The 13,899-nt window shown below is 45.0% G+C and overlaps 2 protein-coding genes across 2 annotated transcripts in view; both read right to left on the bottom strand.

Annotated features, from left to right (window-relative positions):
• The window catches only part of Atp6v0d1 (ATPase H+ transporting V0 subunit d1), a 41,147-nt gene extending 30,557 nt beyond the window's left edge, over positions 1-10,590 (bottom strand). The window contains exon 1 of the mRNA XM_052166333.1: positions 10,328-10,590. Within this exon, the coding sequence (XP_052022293.1) occupies positions 10,328-10,457 (130 nt within the window). The 5' untranslated portion in view covers positions 10,458-10,590. The remainder of the gene's footprint in view (positions 1-10,327) is intronic.
• A 671-nt stretch (positions 10,591-11,261) lies between these two features.
• On the bottom strand, positions 11,262-12,536 carry Agrp (agouti related neuropeptide). Its single transcript, XM_052166918.1, has 4 exons — positions 12,164-12,536; positions 11,882-12,014; positions 11,642-11,724; positions 11,262-11,459 (listed from the first exon to the last, which is right to left on the bottom strand). The coding sequence occupies exons 2-4, from the start codon at positions 12,009-12,011 to the stop codon at positions 11,277-11,279; spliced, it is 396 nt and encodes a 131-aa protein (XP_052022878.1). The 5' UTR covers positions 12,012-12,014; positions 12,164-12,536; the 3' UTR covers positions 11,262-11,276.
• Between the last annotated feature and the right edge of the window lie 1,363 nt (positions 12,537-13,899).

Genomic DNA, 13,899 nt, shown 5'->3' with positions numbered 1-13,899 from the left:
TTCTCTTGAGCAGAAGCAGCAACAAGCTTGAAGTAAGTAATCTGGGCAGCAGGCACAGTCATCAATGATCTAGACCAGCTCCTTGGTCCTTGGCCACTGGGGTCACTTCATAGAGTGAGGTCACTGACGAAGGCAATTGGGACAAAACAGATCCTCAGATAAAGGAAGGAAAAACTTCAGGCATATGAGAGACACACAGTCTCTCACTGACTCATGTTTATTCCCTTCCCTCCACAGTGCAAAATGTCCTGCACAGGTTACTGCCTTCTGCAGACATTTCTCCAATGCCCTACCTCTCTGTGTTCACTAACTAGATTGTTAGAACTGTGACATCTCCTTTGGATCACATCTAACTCTGATGGATTTAGAGCTGAGCTAGTTTATCTTGCTGTCTGAGCTGTGCCTATTTCATTTCTAAATCCTGTTTAGTCTCCTTTGGCAAAACAAAATGAAACACATAGATTTTTTGCACAAAATAATATCAAATTGCTGAGCATGGTGTCACACACCTTTAATCCTGGCACCTGGGAAACAGAGGCAGGTGAATCTGAGTTCAAGGCCAACCTGGTCTACAGAGAGAGTTCCAGGACAGCCAGGGCTAAATATTGTCTTGAAAACCAAAACCAAAACAAACCAAAAGAAGTTAACTTTATTTTTGTGGTTTGGTTTTGTTCAAGGCTAGATCTACTTATGAGCCAAAGCTGTCCTTGAACTCATCTTCCTTAGTATGGAAATTGCTAGGGTGAAATAAAAGGCATGTGCTACCATGCCTGACCTCAGGCTCCTTCCACACACATTTACTTATTTATTTACTGTGTCTGCACAAATGACACATATGTGTAGAGATCAGAAGAAACTAGTGAGAGTCAGTTCTTTCCTTTCACCATGTAAGTCCTGGGCTTTGAACAGAGGATGTCAGCATTAGAGCCAACAAATTGGCCAGTACTACAAAATTTGTTTTTAGATTTATTTATTTTTATGTGTATGAGTATTTTGTCTGCATATATGTGTGTGCACCAGGTGCATACCTGGTGCCTTCAGAAGCTGGAAGAAGGTACTAGATTACCTGGATCTATAGTTACTGATGATTGTAAGGTACCATGTGGTTGCTGGGATTTGAACTCAGGACCTTCGGAAGAGTAATTAGTGCTCTCAATCACTGAGCCATCTCTCCAGCCCCCAGCTAACAATTCTTAAACAAGACATTTCCTATACATTGACTTTAACCAAATGTAATTATCTTTTTCTTTTCAAAAATTTTAACTCTCAGCAGGGCAGTGGTGGAGCACACCATTAACCCTAGCACTGGGGAGTCAGAGGCAGGCAGATTTCTGAGTTCGAGGCCAGCCTGGTCTACAGAGTGAGTTCCAGGACAGCCAGGGCTACACAAAGAAACCCTGTCTGGAAATAAAACAAAACAACAACAACAAAAAAAAAATCAATAAATAAATTTTTAAAAACTTAAGTCTTAACTCTCATCGATCTTGAGTAGCAGTCTTTCTGAGGTCTCCATGGCCTTCTACACAGCAGCAGGACATCTATCTATTCAGACACAATGCTTCACAGTCTATTCAGCCACAATACTACCCCTACACATACTTCACGTTTTCTACTCCTGGTTGCAAGGTTGATATCTTGTAGTTTTGTTCTAATGTGTCTAACACCACTAGTTCCCTGGAGGCAGGAGCTAAAGCAGAAGCCATGAAGTGCTATTTACTGACTTGCTCTCCCTGGCTTGCTCAGTCTGCTTTCTTAAAGAACTTAGGACCACCAGCCAGGGATAGCTCCATCCACAATGGACTGGGCCTCCAACATCAATCAAAGAAAATGCCCTATAAGCTTGTTACCTGCAGCCTGATCTTACTGAGGCATTTTCTTCTCTGATGACCCTAGCTTATGTCAAGTTGACATAAAAACTAGCACATATAGCAAGCACTTTTACCAACTAAGCAGTCTTCTAAGCCCCTAATTAATGTTATAACAAACAAACCTCATTAGTCATCTTTGAGTAATGCTCAAGAACTCATTCATTCATTCATTCATTCACTACTGAGAAAGGGTCTCACAGATCCTAAGCTGGACTTGAACTCACTACTTAACCAAGGGTGATCTAGAACTTCTGATTTTCCTGCCTTCACCTCTGGAGGGCTGGGGTTACAGATATATACCAGCATATCCTGATTTTGTGATCCTGGGAATCAAATCCAGGATCTTGTACATGCTAGGCAACCACTACCAATTTAGTTACATTCCCAACCCAAGAATTCATTATTTTAAAAGCCAATGAATGTGGGACCTACTATCCCCCTTATAGTATAAACTTTATTTCAGAGTAACCAAAAAGCTGGAAATTAAAAGCTTCTAACAAAGCCAGGCGGTGGTGGAGCACACCTGTAATCCCAGCACTCTGGGAGGCAGAGGCAGGCAGATTTCTTTTCTGAGTTCGAAGCCAGTCTGGTCTACAGAGTGAGTTCCAGGACAGCCAGGCTATACGGAGAAACCCTGTCTGGGGGGGAAGGGGTGGGGTGGGGGGGTTAAGAAGCTCCTAACAGAACTGGAGAGATGGTGGCTCAGTGGTTAAGAGCACTGACTGCTCTTCTGGAGGTCCTGAGTTCAAATCCCAGCAACCACATGGTGGCTCACAACCATCTGTAATGAGATCTGACGCTCTCTTCTGGTGTACCTGAAGACAGCTACAGTGTACTGTACATATAATAAGTAAATAAATAAATAAGTAAATAAATCTTAAAAAAAAAAAAAAGAAGAAGCACTGACTCCTCTTCCAAAGGTCCTGAGTTCAAATCCCAGCAACCATAAGGTGGCTCACAACCATCCGTAATGAAATCTGATGCCCTCTTCTGGTGCATCTGAAGACAGCTACAGTGTATTTAGATATAACAATAAATAAATCTTTAAAAACATAAATAAGTAAAAATAAAAGCTCCCAATACCAGGTGTGTTGGCGCTTTTAATTCCAGCACTCAGGAGGAAGAAGCAAGATAATCTTTTGAGCTTGAGGCCAGACTAGTCTACAAAGATAGTTTCAGGACAGCCAGGGCTACATAAATATTCAAACATTCAAACAAACAAACAAAACAAAAGTTCTGAGGCATAGAACTAACTATTCATGCAAACAATTGTAGAAAAAACAGAATCAGAGTATCAGTTACTGTCTAAATATGAAATGTCCTCTCTCAGCCTCATGTATTGATAACCTTGATCCCTAGCTAGCAGAGGTATTTGGAGGTAGTAGAAACTTAAGATGAGAGAACTAGACGAAAGGAGTAGGTCAATGAGGATGTGCCTGTGAAAACTGGACTTCCTTTGATTATCTGTGCTTCCTGATCACCATGAGGTAAGCAGCACTAATTCTTCCTGTCCTTAATGTCACCACAGGCACAGAAACAATGGAGCCAATTTAAAATTATTATTATTATTATTATTATTATTATTAATTATTATTAACAAATTCAAGGGACAGGTAAACATGAGTACAATGAGTAATCTGAGATGGATGAAAAGTCTATTACTCAAATGATTCAACCTCTTCACTAAACTAAAAAGAAAAAATAGAGACAGATAATATATTAAAATATTTGAGGGGCTGGAAAGATGGCTCAGCAGTTAAGAGCACTGACAGATATCCTGAGGTCAATTCTCATAAATAAGTAAATAAATAATAAAAACTTGAAGCAATCATAAACCTAATACTATATATATAAATTTTAAAACTTTTACTTTTTAAATAAAAAAGATGTTTTATCACTTTATGTGCATATATTTGCCTGCACTTATGTCTCTGAAGCATGTGCATGACTGGTACCCTCAGAGGCCAGAAGAGGGCTTCAGATTCCTGGCACTGGAATTGCAAAGTACTTCTTCCCTCTTACTTTTATTTTTGAGACAAGGTCTCAGTATGCAGCTCAGGCTGCCCTCAAACTCAAAATCCTCCACCAGCCTCTTTTTTGTTTGTTTTTTTGGGGGGGGTTGGTTTTTTTTTTTTTTTTTTTTTTTTTTTGGATTTGTTTTTTTTTCGAGACAGGGTTTCTCTGTATAGCCCTGGCTGTCCTGGAACTCATTCTGTAGACCAGGCTGGCCTCAAACTCAGAAATCCGCCTGTCTCTGCAGATTGCTGGGATTATAGGCGTGCACCACCACCACCCAGCTCACCAGCCTCTTAAATACTGGAATTGCAGGCCTTTGCCTATTACTGGCTTTTTTAATGTATACAGTACACATGCTATGTGTATGCATATGTGTATAGGCGCATAAGTATGTGAGAGTACAAATGGAGACCGGAGTTTGATGTCAGGTATCTTCCTCAATCACTCTCCAGTTTATTTCTGAGACAGTGTCTAGCACTAAACTCAAAGACTGGAGACTAGTTTAGTTTGCCTTAAGATCCTGTCTTTACTTGCTGAGCCTTGGAATGACGCCTTTTATGTGGGTGCAGGAAATCTGAACTATAACCCTTGCATTTGCCAGACAAACTCTACATTCACTCAAGTCATCTCTCCAGTCTTTATTACTTTTTAAAATAATAATAATTTGATTCTTCTTAATCTAATGACCTTTTTCAGAATTACTGAAATATTTACAGATGAAATATGTCTAAATTTTACCTCAATTCTGGAGTCAGGGAATACATGAACCTTTATTTTAGGGGAAGGTATACTGAATATCCAACTCAAGGCCATGTACATGTGCTTTTCCACTGGGCACGCACAAATACAATAAATAAATGAGGGGCTGGAAAGATAGCTTAGTGGTTTAGAGCACTCACTGCTCTGGCAGAGAATCTAGGTTTGATTCCCAGCACCTACAAGACAGCTTACAACCATCTGTAACTCTATTTCCAGGAGATGTACGCCCTTTTCTGGCTTTTGTGGAAGCAGGCATGCACATGGTGTGTGTGTGTGTGTGTGTATGTAAAACAAGCATTCATATACATGCTCATGGCCATAGGCCATAAGATAGCAAGCACTCATCTGCAACCACTATACTATACTATACTCTTAATATCTTTTCCTGCCTGCTGATAGCCATCTCCAGGATATGAATCTCAAGAAATCACCATTTAATAAGATATCTCAGTCCCTACACAGTGTCTAGCAAAAGAAGAATGAAGTTGAGCATGTTGTAATTTTAGGATTGGAGAATGAAGGCAGGGGGATCAGAAATTCAAAGCCAACCTCAGCTACATGAAATGCTGCCCAATACAAACAAACAAAAACCCAGTAGACTACTATATTCAAAGTAATTCTGTATAATTCATATGCGTACATCTCCATTTCACTCCATGCACTATCAAGTTCCTAGCACAAGATTCAACCTAAGAAAGAATTCACTGTATCTCCACACACAAAAACTCAGAACTGTGAAGAGCTCTTACAACTACCATCTCTGTTCCCTCATCAAAAGGAATATTTCAGGTACAATACTGGACATCTTAAAGAGACAGTTCTATCAGAGAGGGATGTAGTGAGGTAGATACCCTACTTGATTGGATCCAGGAAAGCTAAAATGCTATACTTGCTATGTATTTTCTGTTTTGTTTTGATTTTTTGAGTTGGGGTCTCAAGTCAGTCTTGAACCCATGATTCTCCAGTTCTTGACTGCTGGAATTATACCATTGTACCTGTCTTTTACTTACCCTGTCTTGCAAAGCAAAGATCCTTAGTCCTGCCCTCTCTTCCTTCTTCCAACTGTCCAACACCAGATACATTCTCTTTGGAATCTGTATAACTCCAAAGCACACCTAAAGATCTTATTGGGGAGCTGGGCAGTGGTGGTACACACCTTTAATCCCAGCACTTGGGAGGCAGAGGCAAGAAGATCTCTATGAGTTCTAGGCTAACCTGGTACACAGTAAGTTCCAGAACAGCCAGAGCTAGATAAGACCTTATTAAACACACACACACACATATCTTACTGGGACCCACAAGTTTCTTCAGTTTTTCACTTTTCATCCCTTTCCCTCTTCCCCTTTGTACTGGCTGGTTTTGTGTGTCAACTTGACACAGGCTGGAGTTATCACAGAGAAAGGAGCTTCAGTTGGGGAAGTGCCTCCATGAGATCCAGCTGTGGAGCATTTTCTCAATTAGTGATCAAGTGGGGAGGGCCCCTTGTGGGTGGTACCATCTCTGGGCTGGTATTCTTTGGTTCTATAAGAGAGCAGGCTGAGTAAGCCAGGGGAAGCAAGCCAGTAAGGAACATCCCTCCATGGCCTCTGAATCAGCTCCCGCTTCCTGACCTGCTTGAGTTCCAGTCCTGACTTCCTTTGGTGATGAACAGCAATGTGGAAGTGTAAGCGGAATAAACCCTTTCCTCCCCAACTTGCTTCTTGGTCATGATGTTTGCGCAAGAATAGAAACCCTGACTAATACACCCTTGAAGATGGGGGAGGCAAAAAAAAAAAAATCTAGCAATAGCAACTTGAAGTCTGGGCTTTTAGTATCACCTTCAAAAGCATAGAAAGAAAACCTTTATACAAAAGGAGGCTTGGATAACTATTTCCTTCTTTCAACTTTTTTCATGTTATTTTATGTGTATGGGTATTTGCTTGCATGTATGTTTGTTTGTATATCATTGGATACAATGCCCATGGAGGCCAGAAGAGGGTGTTGGACCAGTGGGAACTGTAGTTACAAACTCCAGTGAGCCATGAGGGAGCTACAAATTGAACATGGGTTGTCTGGAAGAACAGCCAATGCTCTCAACTGCTAAGCCATCTCTATAGCTCCTTCTGATTTTTAAAAGCACCACTCTGAGCCTGGCAGTGGTAGCCAGGTCTGCCCTTGAGAGGCAGAGGCAAGCAGATCTCTCAGTTCAAGGCCAGCCTGGTCTACATAGTGAGTTCCAGAACAACCAGGCACCATAGAGAAACCCTCAAAACAAATAAAAAGCAGCACTCTCTGGAGGTCAGAGGACAATTTTTGGGAGTTGGGTTTTCTCCTTCTATTAATGTAAGTTCTACGGACTGAACTCAGGTCATCTGGTTTGGCAGCAAGTACCTTTACCTCCTGAGCTATCTTGATGGCCTTTTTTCCTGCTTCTGATTATGTTCTGACCTTAAAAGTCCTGAATATCTCCAGCATACAAAGTCCCTGAGATGCAAAACATATGTTAAGAAATTTCTAGAAAAATATCACTGATAAATACCATAGGAGTTATGATTGAATGTAGCAGACAACATTCTAGTCAACCATGGCCATTTTTCCAAAGATGAGGTTGGCTGCCTGGTGTGGAACTCACACCTGTAACCCAGCATTTAGGAGGACTTTGGTAATTCCTAACAAGCCAGGGATATATAGTAAATTCTAAGCCAACCTGGGCTATAAAGTGAGATCTTGCCCCAACAAATAGATAGATAGATAGATAGATAGATAGATAGATAGATAGATAGATAGATAGATAGATGATAGACAGATAAAGAGAATGAATGAAATGAATGGATGGATGGATGGATGGATGGATGGATGGATGGAGAGATAGTGTGGCAGTTAAGAGCACTGGCTGATCTTCCAGAAGACCTAGGTTCAATTCCCAGACCCACATGGTTCATAGTCATCTGTAACTCCAGCTGCAGAGGACACAACTCCTTCTCTGGCCTCCAAGGGCACCTCATATGCACATGTCCACACATACATATACACATTATCTTTTAAAAAAAATTTTAAAAATGAAAAAACAATCTCAGCTATTTAGGAGGCTAAAAGGAGGATCACAATATCAAAGCCAGCCTAAGCTACAGCTTATAGAACAGTCAATGTAACTGAAAAAGATCCTGTCTCAAAACAAAAAGAAGGCTGTGGCTACAGTTCAGAGGTTAGCCGGGCAGTGGTGGTGCATGCCTTTAATCCCAGCACTTGGGAGGCAGAGGCAGGTGAATTTCTGAGGTCAGCCTGGTCTACAGAGCGAGTTCCAAGACAGCCAGGGCTATACAGAGAAACCCTGTCTCGAAAATCAAACAAAACAAAACAGAGGTTAGACTACTTGCCAAAATCTATAAGGCGTAAATCAGTGGGAGGAAAAGGTCGTAGTGGAGCAGTGCTTAATGGGTGAAAAAGGAAGCAGAGGAAATGTAAGTTAAGTAACAGACAACATAAACTAACATTTGCCAGATGCTGATTTTGCCTTTAGTGCTTACTAGGTTCTTGGTGCTGGGCTAAGTGTTTTACACAAAGTAGCATTGTGGTCATCGCACAGTCTTTATGAGACATATGGTGCTTATATGGCTGATGAAGAAGTCTATATCCAGAGACATTAAACAATTTGCCTACAATAATCCAGTAACTGACAGAGTGAGATTCAAACCCATGTTTGATTAACTCTGAAGTCCTATTGCTCTAAGCGCCAAGTGCTGAGGTATACTGTGTGTAAAGGAACAAGGAGTCCCTAAATGCTACTGGAAAGGTCTGGATGGTGCTCCACAAGGAGGACCACTGCTAGACAGATCATCAGGAAGAATGCCCTAGTATGATTATTGTCAATGACGGGGTGTCTGCTGGAAAGGCAGAAACACAGGCTCCCAGAAACTCTACAGTGGAGCAGGCAGCAGCGGGGGTAAGAAAAGCCAGAAGCCAGAAAAGACAACGGTGTTCACCTTAAGATTTATCCAAATAAGGATCTTCCTCAAAGAAAAAAAAAAAAACTAAACACTAAACATCATTGTAACAGGGGGAAAAAAAAATCTTCCTCAAGTTCCAGTCAACCCACAGAACTCACATTAAGTGCCAATCACGTGTTAAGCCCTGTCCCAGGCAGCCTACTTCTCTTCCCACAGTGAAGTGTAATGTTCAGGGCTGGCTCCCACAACCCAGCATCTTGAACCTCTCCATCCTCGCTTCCACTCACACAATAAAGTTGAACAACTTTTCTTACAGGTTAACATAAAATCATAAAATCTACTAGAACTCTTTAACTTTAATAAGTTTCCTATTTTAAAATTATTTTTCACTTGGCGGGCCTAGTGTACAAGGTAAATATTAACTGTATGAGCTCAACTTAACCTCAGAAGTGTCTGATGAGAAGTTTCTACATTGGGTGACTCATCCGGCCTCTTCCAGCTATAAGCAAGCACTTTCTTCGAAGGAACCCTGAAGAGATGAAAACTCACGTTCCTATCCTTCACTACCTATCACTACCATCTGGTTGGAGGGTCTGGAATTAGGGACATCTCTAGCTTAGTACATCTGTTACAGTTGAGCCGTCTCACTTTAGATCAGTGGTTCTCAATCTTCCTTAAGCTGTAACCCTTTAAAACATCTCATGTTGTGGTGACTCCCAACCATAAAATTATTTTCAGTGCTGCTTCATAACTAATTTTGTAATTTTGCTACTGTTATTAACCGTAAAAATCTGTGGTTTTCGATGGTCTTAGGCGACCTCTATGACCCTCAAAGGGATCGCGACCCACAGGTTAGAAACTGCTGCTTTAGATTTGTGTGTTAAGAAAGGGGAACTCAGCTTCTGTCGCTCTTGTGTAAGAAACTGGTGGTGGTGGTGGCGCACGCCTGTAATCCCAGCACTCTGGGAGGCAGAGGCAGGTGGATTTCTGCGTTCAAGGCCAGCCTGGTCTACAGAGTGAGTTCCAGGACAGCCAGGGCTATACAGAGAAACCCTGTCTCGAAAAAAACAAATCCAAAAAAAAAAAAAAAAAAGAAAAAGAAAAGAAACTGGAACCCCAACAGTGCTGGGGGTCGGGGTGGGGGTGGTGAATGCGGGTTGGGTCCAAATACTGGTGCATGAGTGAATTTCAGCTTTACAGGGCCACCTCTCGCTTTTCCAAACAGCCCGTCTTGAAGACACTCCACAGCCAGCGGTTCAGAGCTGGGAGGAACCAGCTCGCTAAACTGGCTTAGCAATTCCCCAGGAAGACTCAACCCTCAGACCAACACCATGCAAGACACAATGATTCTAAAGACCTTGGGGGAGGAGAGAAGCTTTTCCACCTAACTTCCCTAAGCATTGCCACCCAACAGGCCTAGGGTTGGGCCAGGGTGAAGCAGCTTGTCGGCGCACACGTCGCGCCGGCTAACCAATCCTCAGGGACCCGTCCTTCTAAATTACAGGACTAGCTCAACGAGGTTAGGGGCAACCCAAGCAGAGGCAAACCACTGCGGTTCTTAAAGTCGTGTTTACGTCTGGGCCCCGCGCGGAGCCGCAGCTCTGGGTGGACTCCTTTCTGACATGCCCACCATCCGCTCGCGGATTCCCAGAGGCCTCGCAGGCCCTCCAGGACCCTCCGTTTCCGGCTTCCCGGCTCAGGGCGGCCTCCATTCGGGCCTTTCAAGGCCCCCTCAGACAGCCCGGACCCGCGGCTCACCCTCGAGCGTCTCGCACTGCACCAGGTTGAGGTAGTCCGCCTGGCTGAGCACCCCGGCCTTCAGGCCGCGCACTAATCCCTCCAAGTAGCCATTGTCCACGTTGAAATAAAGCTCCGGGAAGAACGACATGGCTGCGGCGGGGGACGGCAGGCGAGGCGGGGGCGGCGGGACCGGAGAGCCCCAATCTGCCCGCACGCAACTCGACTCCCGGATCAGCTGACGCGGCGCCCGCAGCGGGCTGTCAAGTGCGTCAGGTGACGCACAGCGTCTCACGTGACCAGAGTAGGGCGGGATCTTAAATGTATCCAGTTTTCGGGCACCCTGGCGCGCATGCGTTCCTTGGGAGTGACTGACTGCCCTCCGGGCGCCTGCGCACTAAGGAAAAGCGGGCCTTCAGCGCCTAGCGGAGAGCAAAGCGAGGTCGATGTTGGAAACCGACCGCGTGGTGGTGCTAATACCCTCAGGATTAGAGCGGGGCCCTAAATTTAGTTTTCCCGAGTTTGGCGCTTCTGCCTGGCTCCATTAGGGGCAACCGGGTACAGCTGAGCGTGTGTGCTGTTCTTATGCTGTCGAGGCTGTCTCCCACCAGACGGAAACTGAGGTCCAGGGAGGGGAGAGGAGGGTTTCGGAGCCAGTGTTTCTCCTCTAGCTAGACTTTACTCCCGGTAAGCCGAACTGCGCCCGCTTTTCCTGCATTTGTTGCACTAGCTCTCTAGGACTGGCGTGTGGCCTCCTGTTCCCCCCCAAAGGGGCCTAGTGCCTTGAAATCGCCCACATATATGGCTCAGATAACGGGGTAGCTTAGACCCTGAGGTTATGGTGTGTGTAGTTCCAGCATGACGACGCCCCAACAACCCTTCGACTGCCACTTTTGAAATAACCACAGCTTTAGGATTAAACCGTCCCATCCTTTATTCGCATCCCCTGCCTTTGCCCAACATCCGTTGGCTAGGTGCGGCTGCAGAGGTTCGTGGCCGTACCCAGCTTGCGGCAGTAGCAAAAGGCATTGAAGAAGCGGCAGTAGCACGTAGCGCACGGATCGCAGCAAGGTACCTGCTGTCCCAAGCAGGACTCGTGAAGCCTTACACAGCGACGCGGAGAACGAGACTCGCGGTTCTGTGGATCTAGCACCTGCATTCGTAGGGGAGTAAGGTTCAGGAAACCCTCGAACCCCGATAGTAGTAGGGTAGCAGTGGAATGTGGGTCAGGGATGGTCTGCAGTTCTGCCCGGGCTGGGTAGTCCGGAAGTGGGGAGAGATGATGGTATCTGACGCTCCCTACCTTCTACTTTATCCCTTTCCCCGAGAAGTTACCTCCGCCAAAGCTTCTGCCTTCTGCAGCAGAACTTCTTCTGCTCGGTCTGCAGTTGTCTTCTTTAGGCCATTCAGACTTAGACCTGGGGCGGAAGATGTGAGGGCCACACCCACCATGCACCAAGTACCCACCTCCCAAGGTTGGGATTGGGATTGGGGAAAGAGGGCTTAGCCTGGGCATGTAGATCTGTGGCCAGCAATTGCCATTACCCAACACATCCCCAACATGACCATTCTCACCTGGAAACTCTGGGAACAGAGCCTGGTCAGGCCTTCTGATGCCCTTCAGTGGTGCCACGCCCATCTGGACCCCCAGTGTGGGAGGCAGTGCCAGCAGCAGGACCCAACTCAGCAACAGTGTAGTCAGCATGGCCTGGCTCAGCAGGAAAAGCCCCATTGAGTCTCTCCTCATCCTTGGGAAGCTCCCCATTCTTGGGAAGCCCCCCATCCTTAGAGTACCCTGTCAATGCTAAGAGAGATGTTCCCAGAAAATCCGAACTCCTGTACAGTCTCTGTGCTTACCTTTGCTTGCTGATTCTTGCCTAGGAATTTCCTGGCCACTTGTGCCCTGAGCTTATATGGCAGGGTCTAATAAAGGGTCCACACGTGACTGCTTCCTGTAGCCAGGGCATGAGGTGCCTCCCTAGAAAATGGAGGCACAAGTCAGGCTTTCTCCCTAGAACCTGAACCTTTGGGTGTTCTATTAGAACATCTCCAATTTGGCATGAGACAGCCAGGAACCAATTAAACTTTGGGAACAAGATAGGGTGTCCAGACCCCAAAATTTCCCTAAGAGCAGAACCTAGGGATGGGTCAGGCTAGAACCATTAACAATAATAAGGCAGGCGGCCCTCTGATCTTAATTTAATTTCTGCCCCCACAGATGTTCACTTAGTCTCCCTAGGACATGTTGTTTCCTTTGCTTCCAGGAACTTTGGTCAAGGGCACCAAAGAGAGTCAGTGTCACCACACAGCAGTGAAGTGAAAAACTTGACCCAAGGATTCTTTAGAAGAGAGATCAAAAAAAAAAAGCCCTTCCAACCAAAACCAAGCCCTCCTGGTTCTCCCTCCTCTCTCCCTGCTTTAAGACCCCTACACCTATTCCTAACCCCAAGCCTCCTTTCCACCTAGGCTTCCTGGAAATCAAGGGGGCAGAACACACTGTTCCCCGGGTGGGCACGCAGCTTCAGAGTAAAAAGCTTTCAGGCTGCCTGCTTCATTAGTGTTAATGGCTGCTCCCTTCCGCCCTGCGTTATCAGGTCTCTGCCTACGCCTGGCCTCATCAGCAGGAGGACATAGTGAGAACTGCCCATTTGTGGTTGTAACAGGACCCATGGAACTTTTTGCTGTTGTTGGTGTTGACAGGGTCTTACTATGTAAGACCAGGCTGGCCTCCAATGGACAGAAATCCACGTGTCTCTACCTCCTAAGTACTGGGATTAAAGGCATTTGCCACGACTCTTAGTGGGGGTTTTTTGTTGTTTTTGCCTGCATGTGTGTATGTGCACCAAGTGCATGTCCAGGACCCAAAAAGGTCAGAAGGGGGCTTTGGGACCCTCTGGAACTAGAGTTACAGATGGTTGTGAACCACCATATAGGTACTAGGAACTAAAGCTGGATCCTCTGCAGAAAGCAACAAATGTTCTTAACCTCTGACCGCCCCTCTTTGGTGGGCTTTCTAAAAATCATGAACATGTCATGCACATTCCTTTTGGAAAAGGAATACACCCTAGTGCACAAAGCAATAAGATGAAAGAACTGTGCTGGGCGGTGGTGGCACATGCCTGCCTGTAATCCCAGCACTCTGGTAGGCAGAGGCAGGTGGATTTCTGAGTTCGAGGCCGGCCAGGGCTATACAGAGAAACCCTGTCTTGAGAAAACCAAATCCAAAAAAACAAAAGAAAAAAAGAAAGAAAGGAAGGAAGGAAGGAAGGAAGGAAGGAAGGAAGGAAGGAAGGAAGGAAGGAAGGAAGGAAGGAAGAAAGGAAAGAAAGAAAGAAAGAAAGAGAGAGAGAGAGAGAGAGAGAGAGAGAGAGAGAGAGAAAAGAAAGAAAGAAAGAAAAAAGAAAGAACTGTCAGGTATACAGCCCAGTCCATACTGACTCTTCTGATGAGGTGGTTGCCTGAGGAAATCTTCCCCCAAAGAATGAAAAAGCAGATTGTCCTCTGGGAGCCTTCTCTAGAGTCCACATCAATGTTTGGGTTCAAGCTTCATGGGAAGAAGGTGCTCTGCAGAGGATGGGCCTAAAGTGCTGGTA

Source organism: Apodemus sylvaticus, chromosome 21 (assembly GCF_947179515.1).
Source record: "Apodemus sylvaticus chromosome 21, mApoSyl1.1, whole genome shotgun sequence".
Taxonomy (NCBI): Eukaryota; Metazoa; Chordata; class Mammalia; order Rodentia; family Muridae; genus Apodemus; species Apodemus sylvaticus.
Note: the sequence above shows the minus strand (reverse complement) of the source record. Positions and strands in the feature narration are given on the sequence as shown.

Bases quoted from the DNA above. Each gene is read 5' to 3' on its own strand.
- Agrp (XM_052166918.1), bottom strand. From the start codon at position 12,011: ATGCTGACTACACTGTTGCTGAGTTGGGTCCTGCTGCTGGCACTGCCT. The intron at 11,725-11,881 runs GTGAGAATGGTC...CTTCCGCCCCAG, and splicing joins TCTGTTCCCAGAGTTTCCAG to GTCTAAGTCTGAATGGCCTA. The intron at 11,460-11,641 runs GTAACTTCTCGG...CTACGAATGCAG, and splicing joins AGGCAGAAGCTTTGGCGGAG to GTGCTAGATCCACAGAACCG.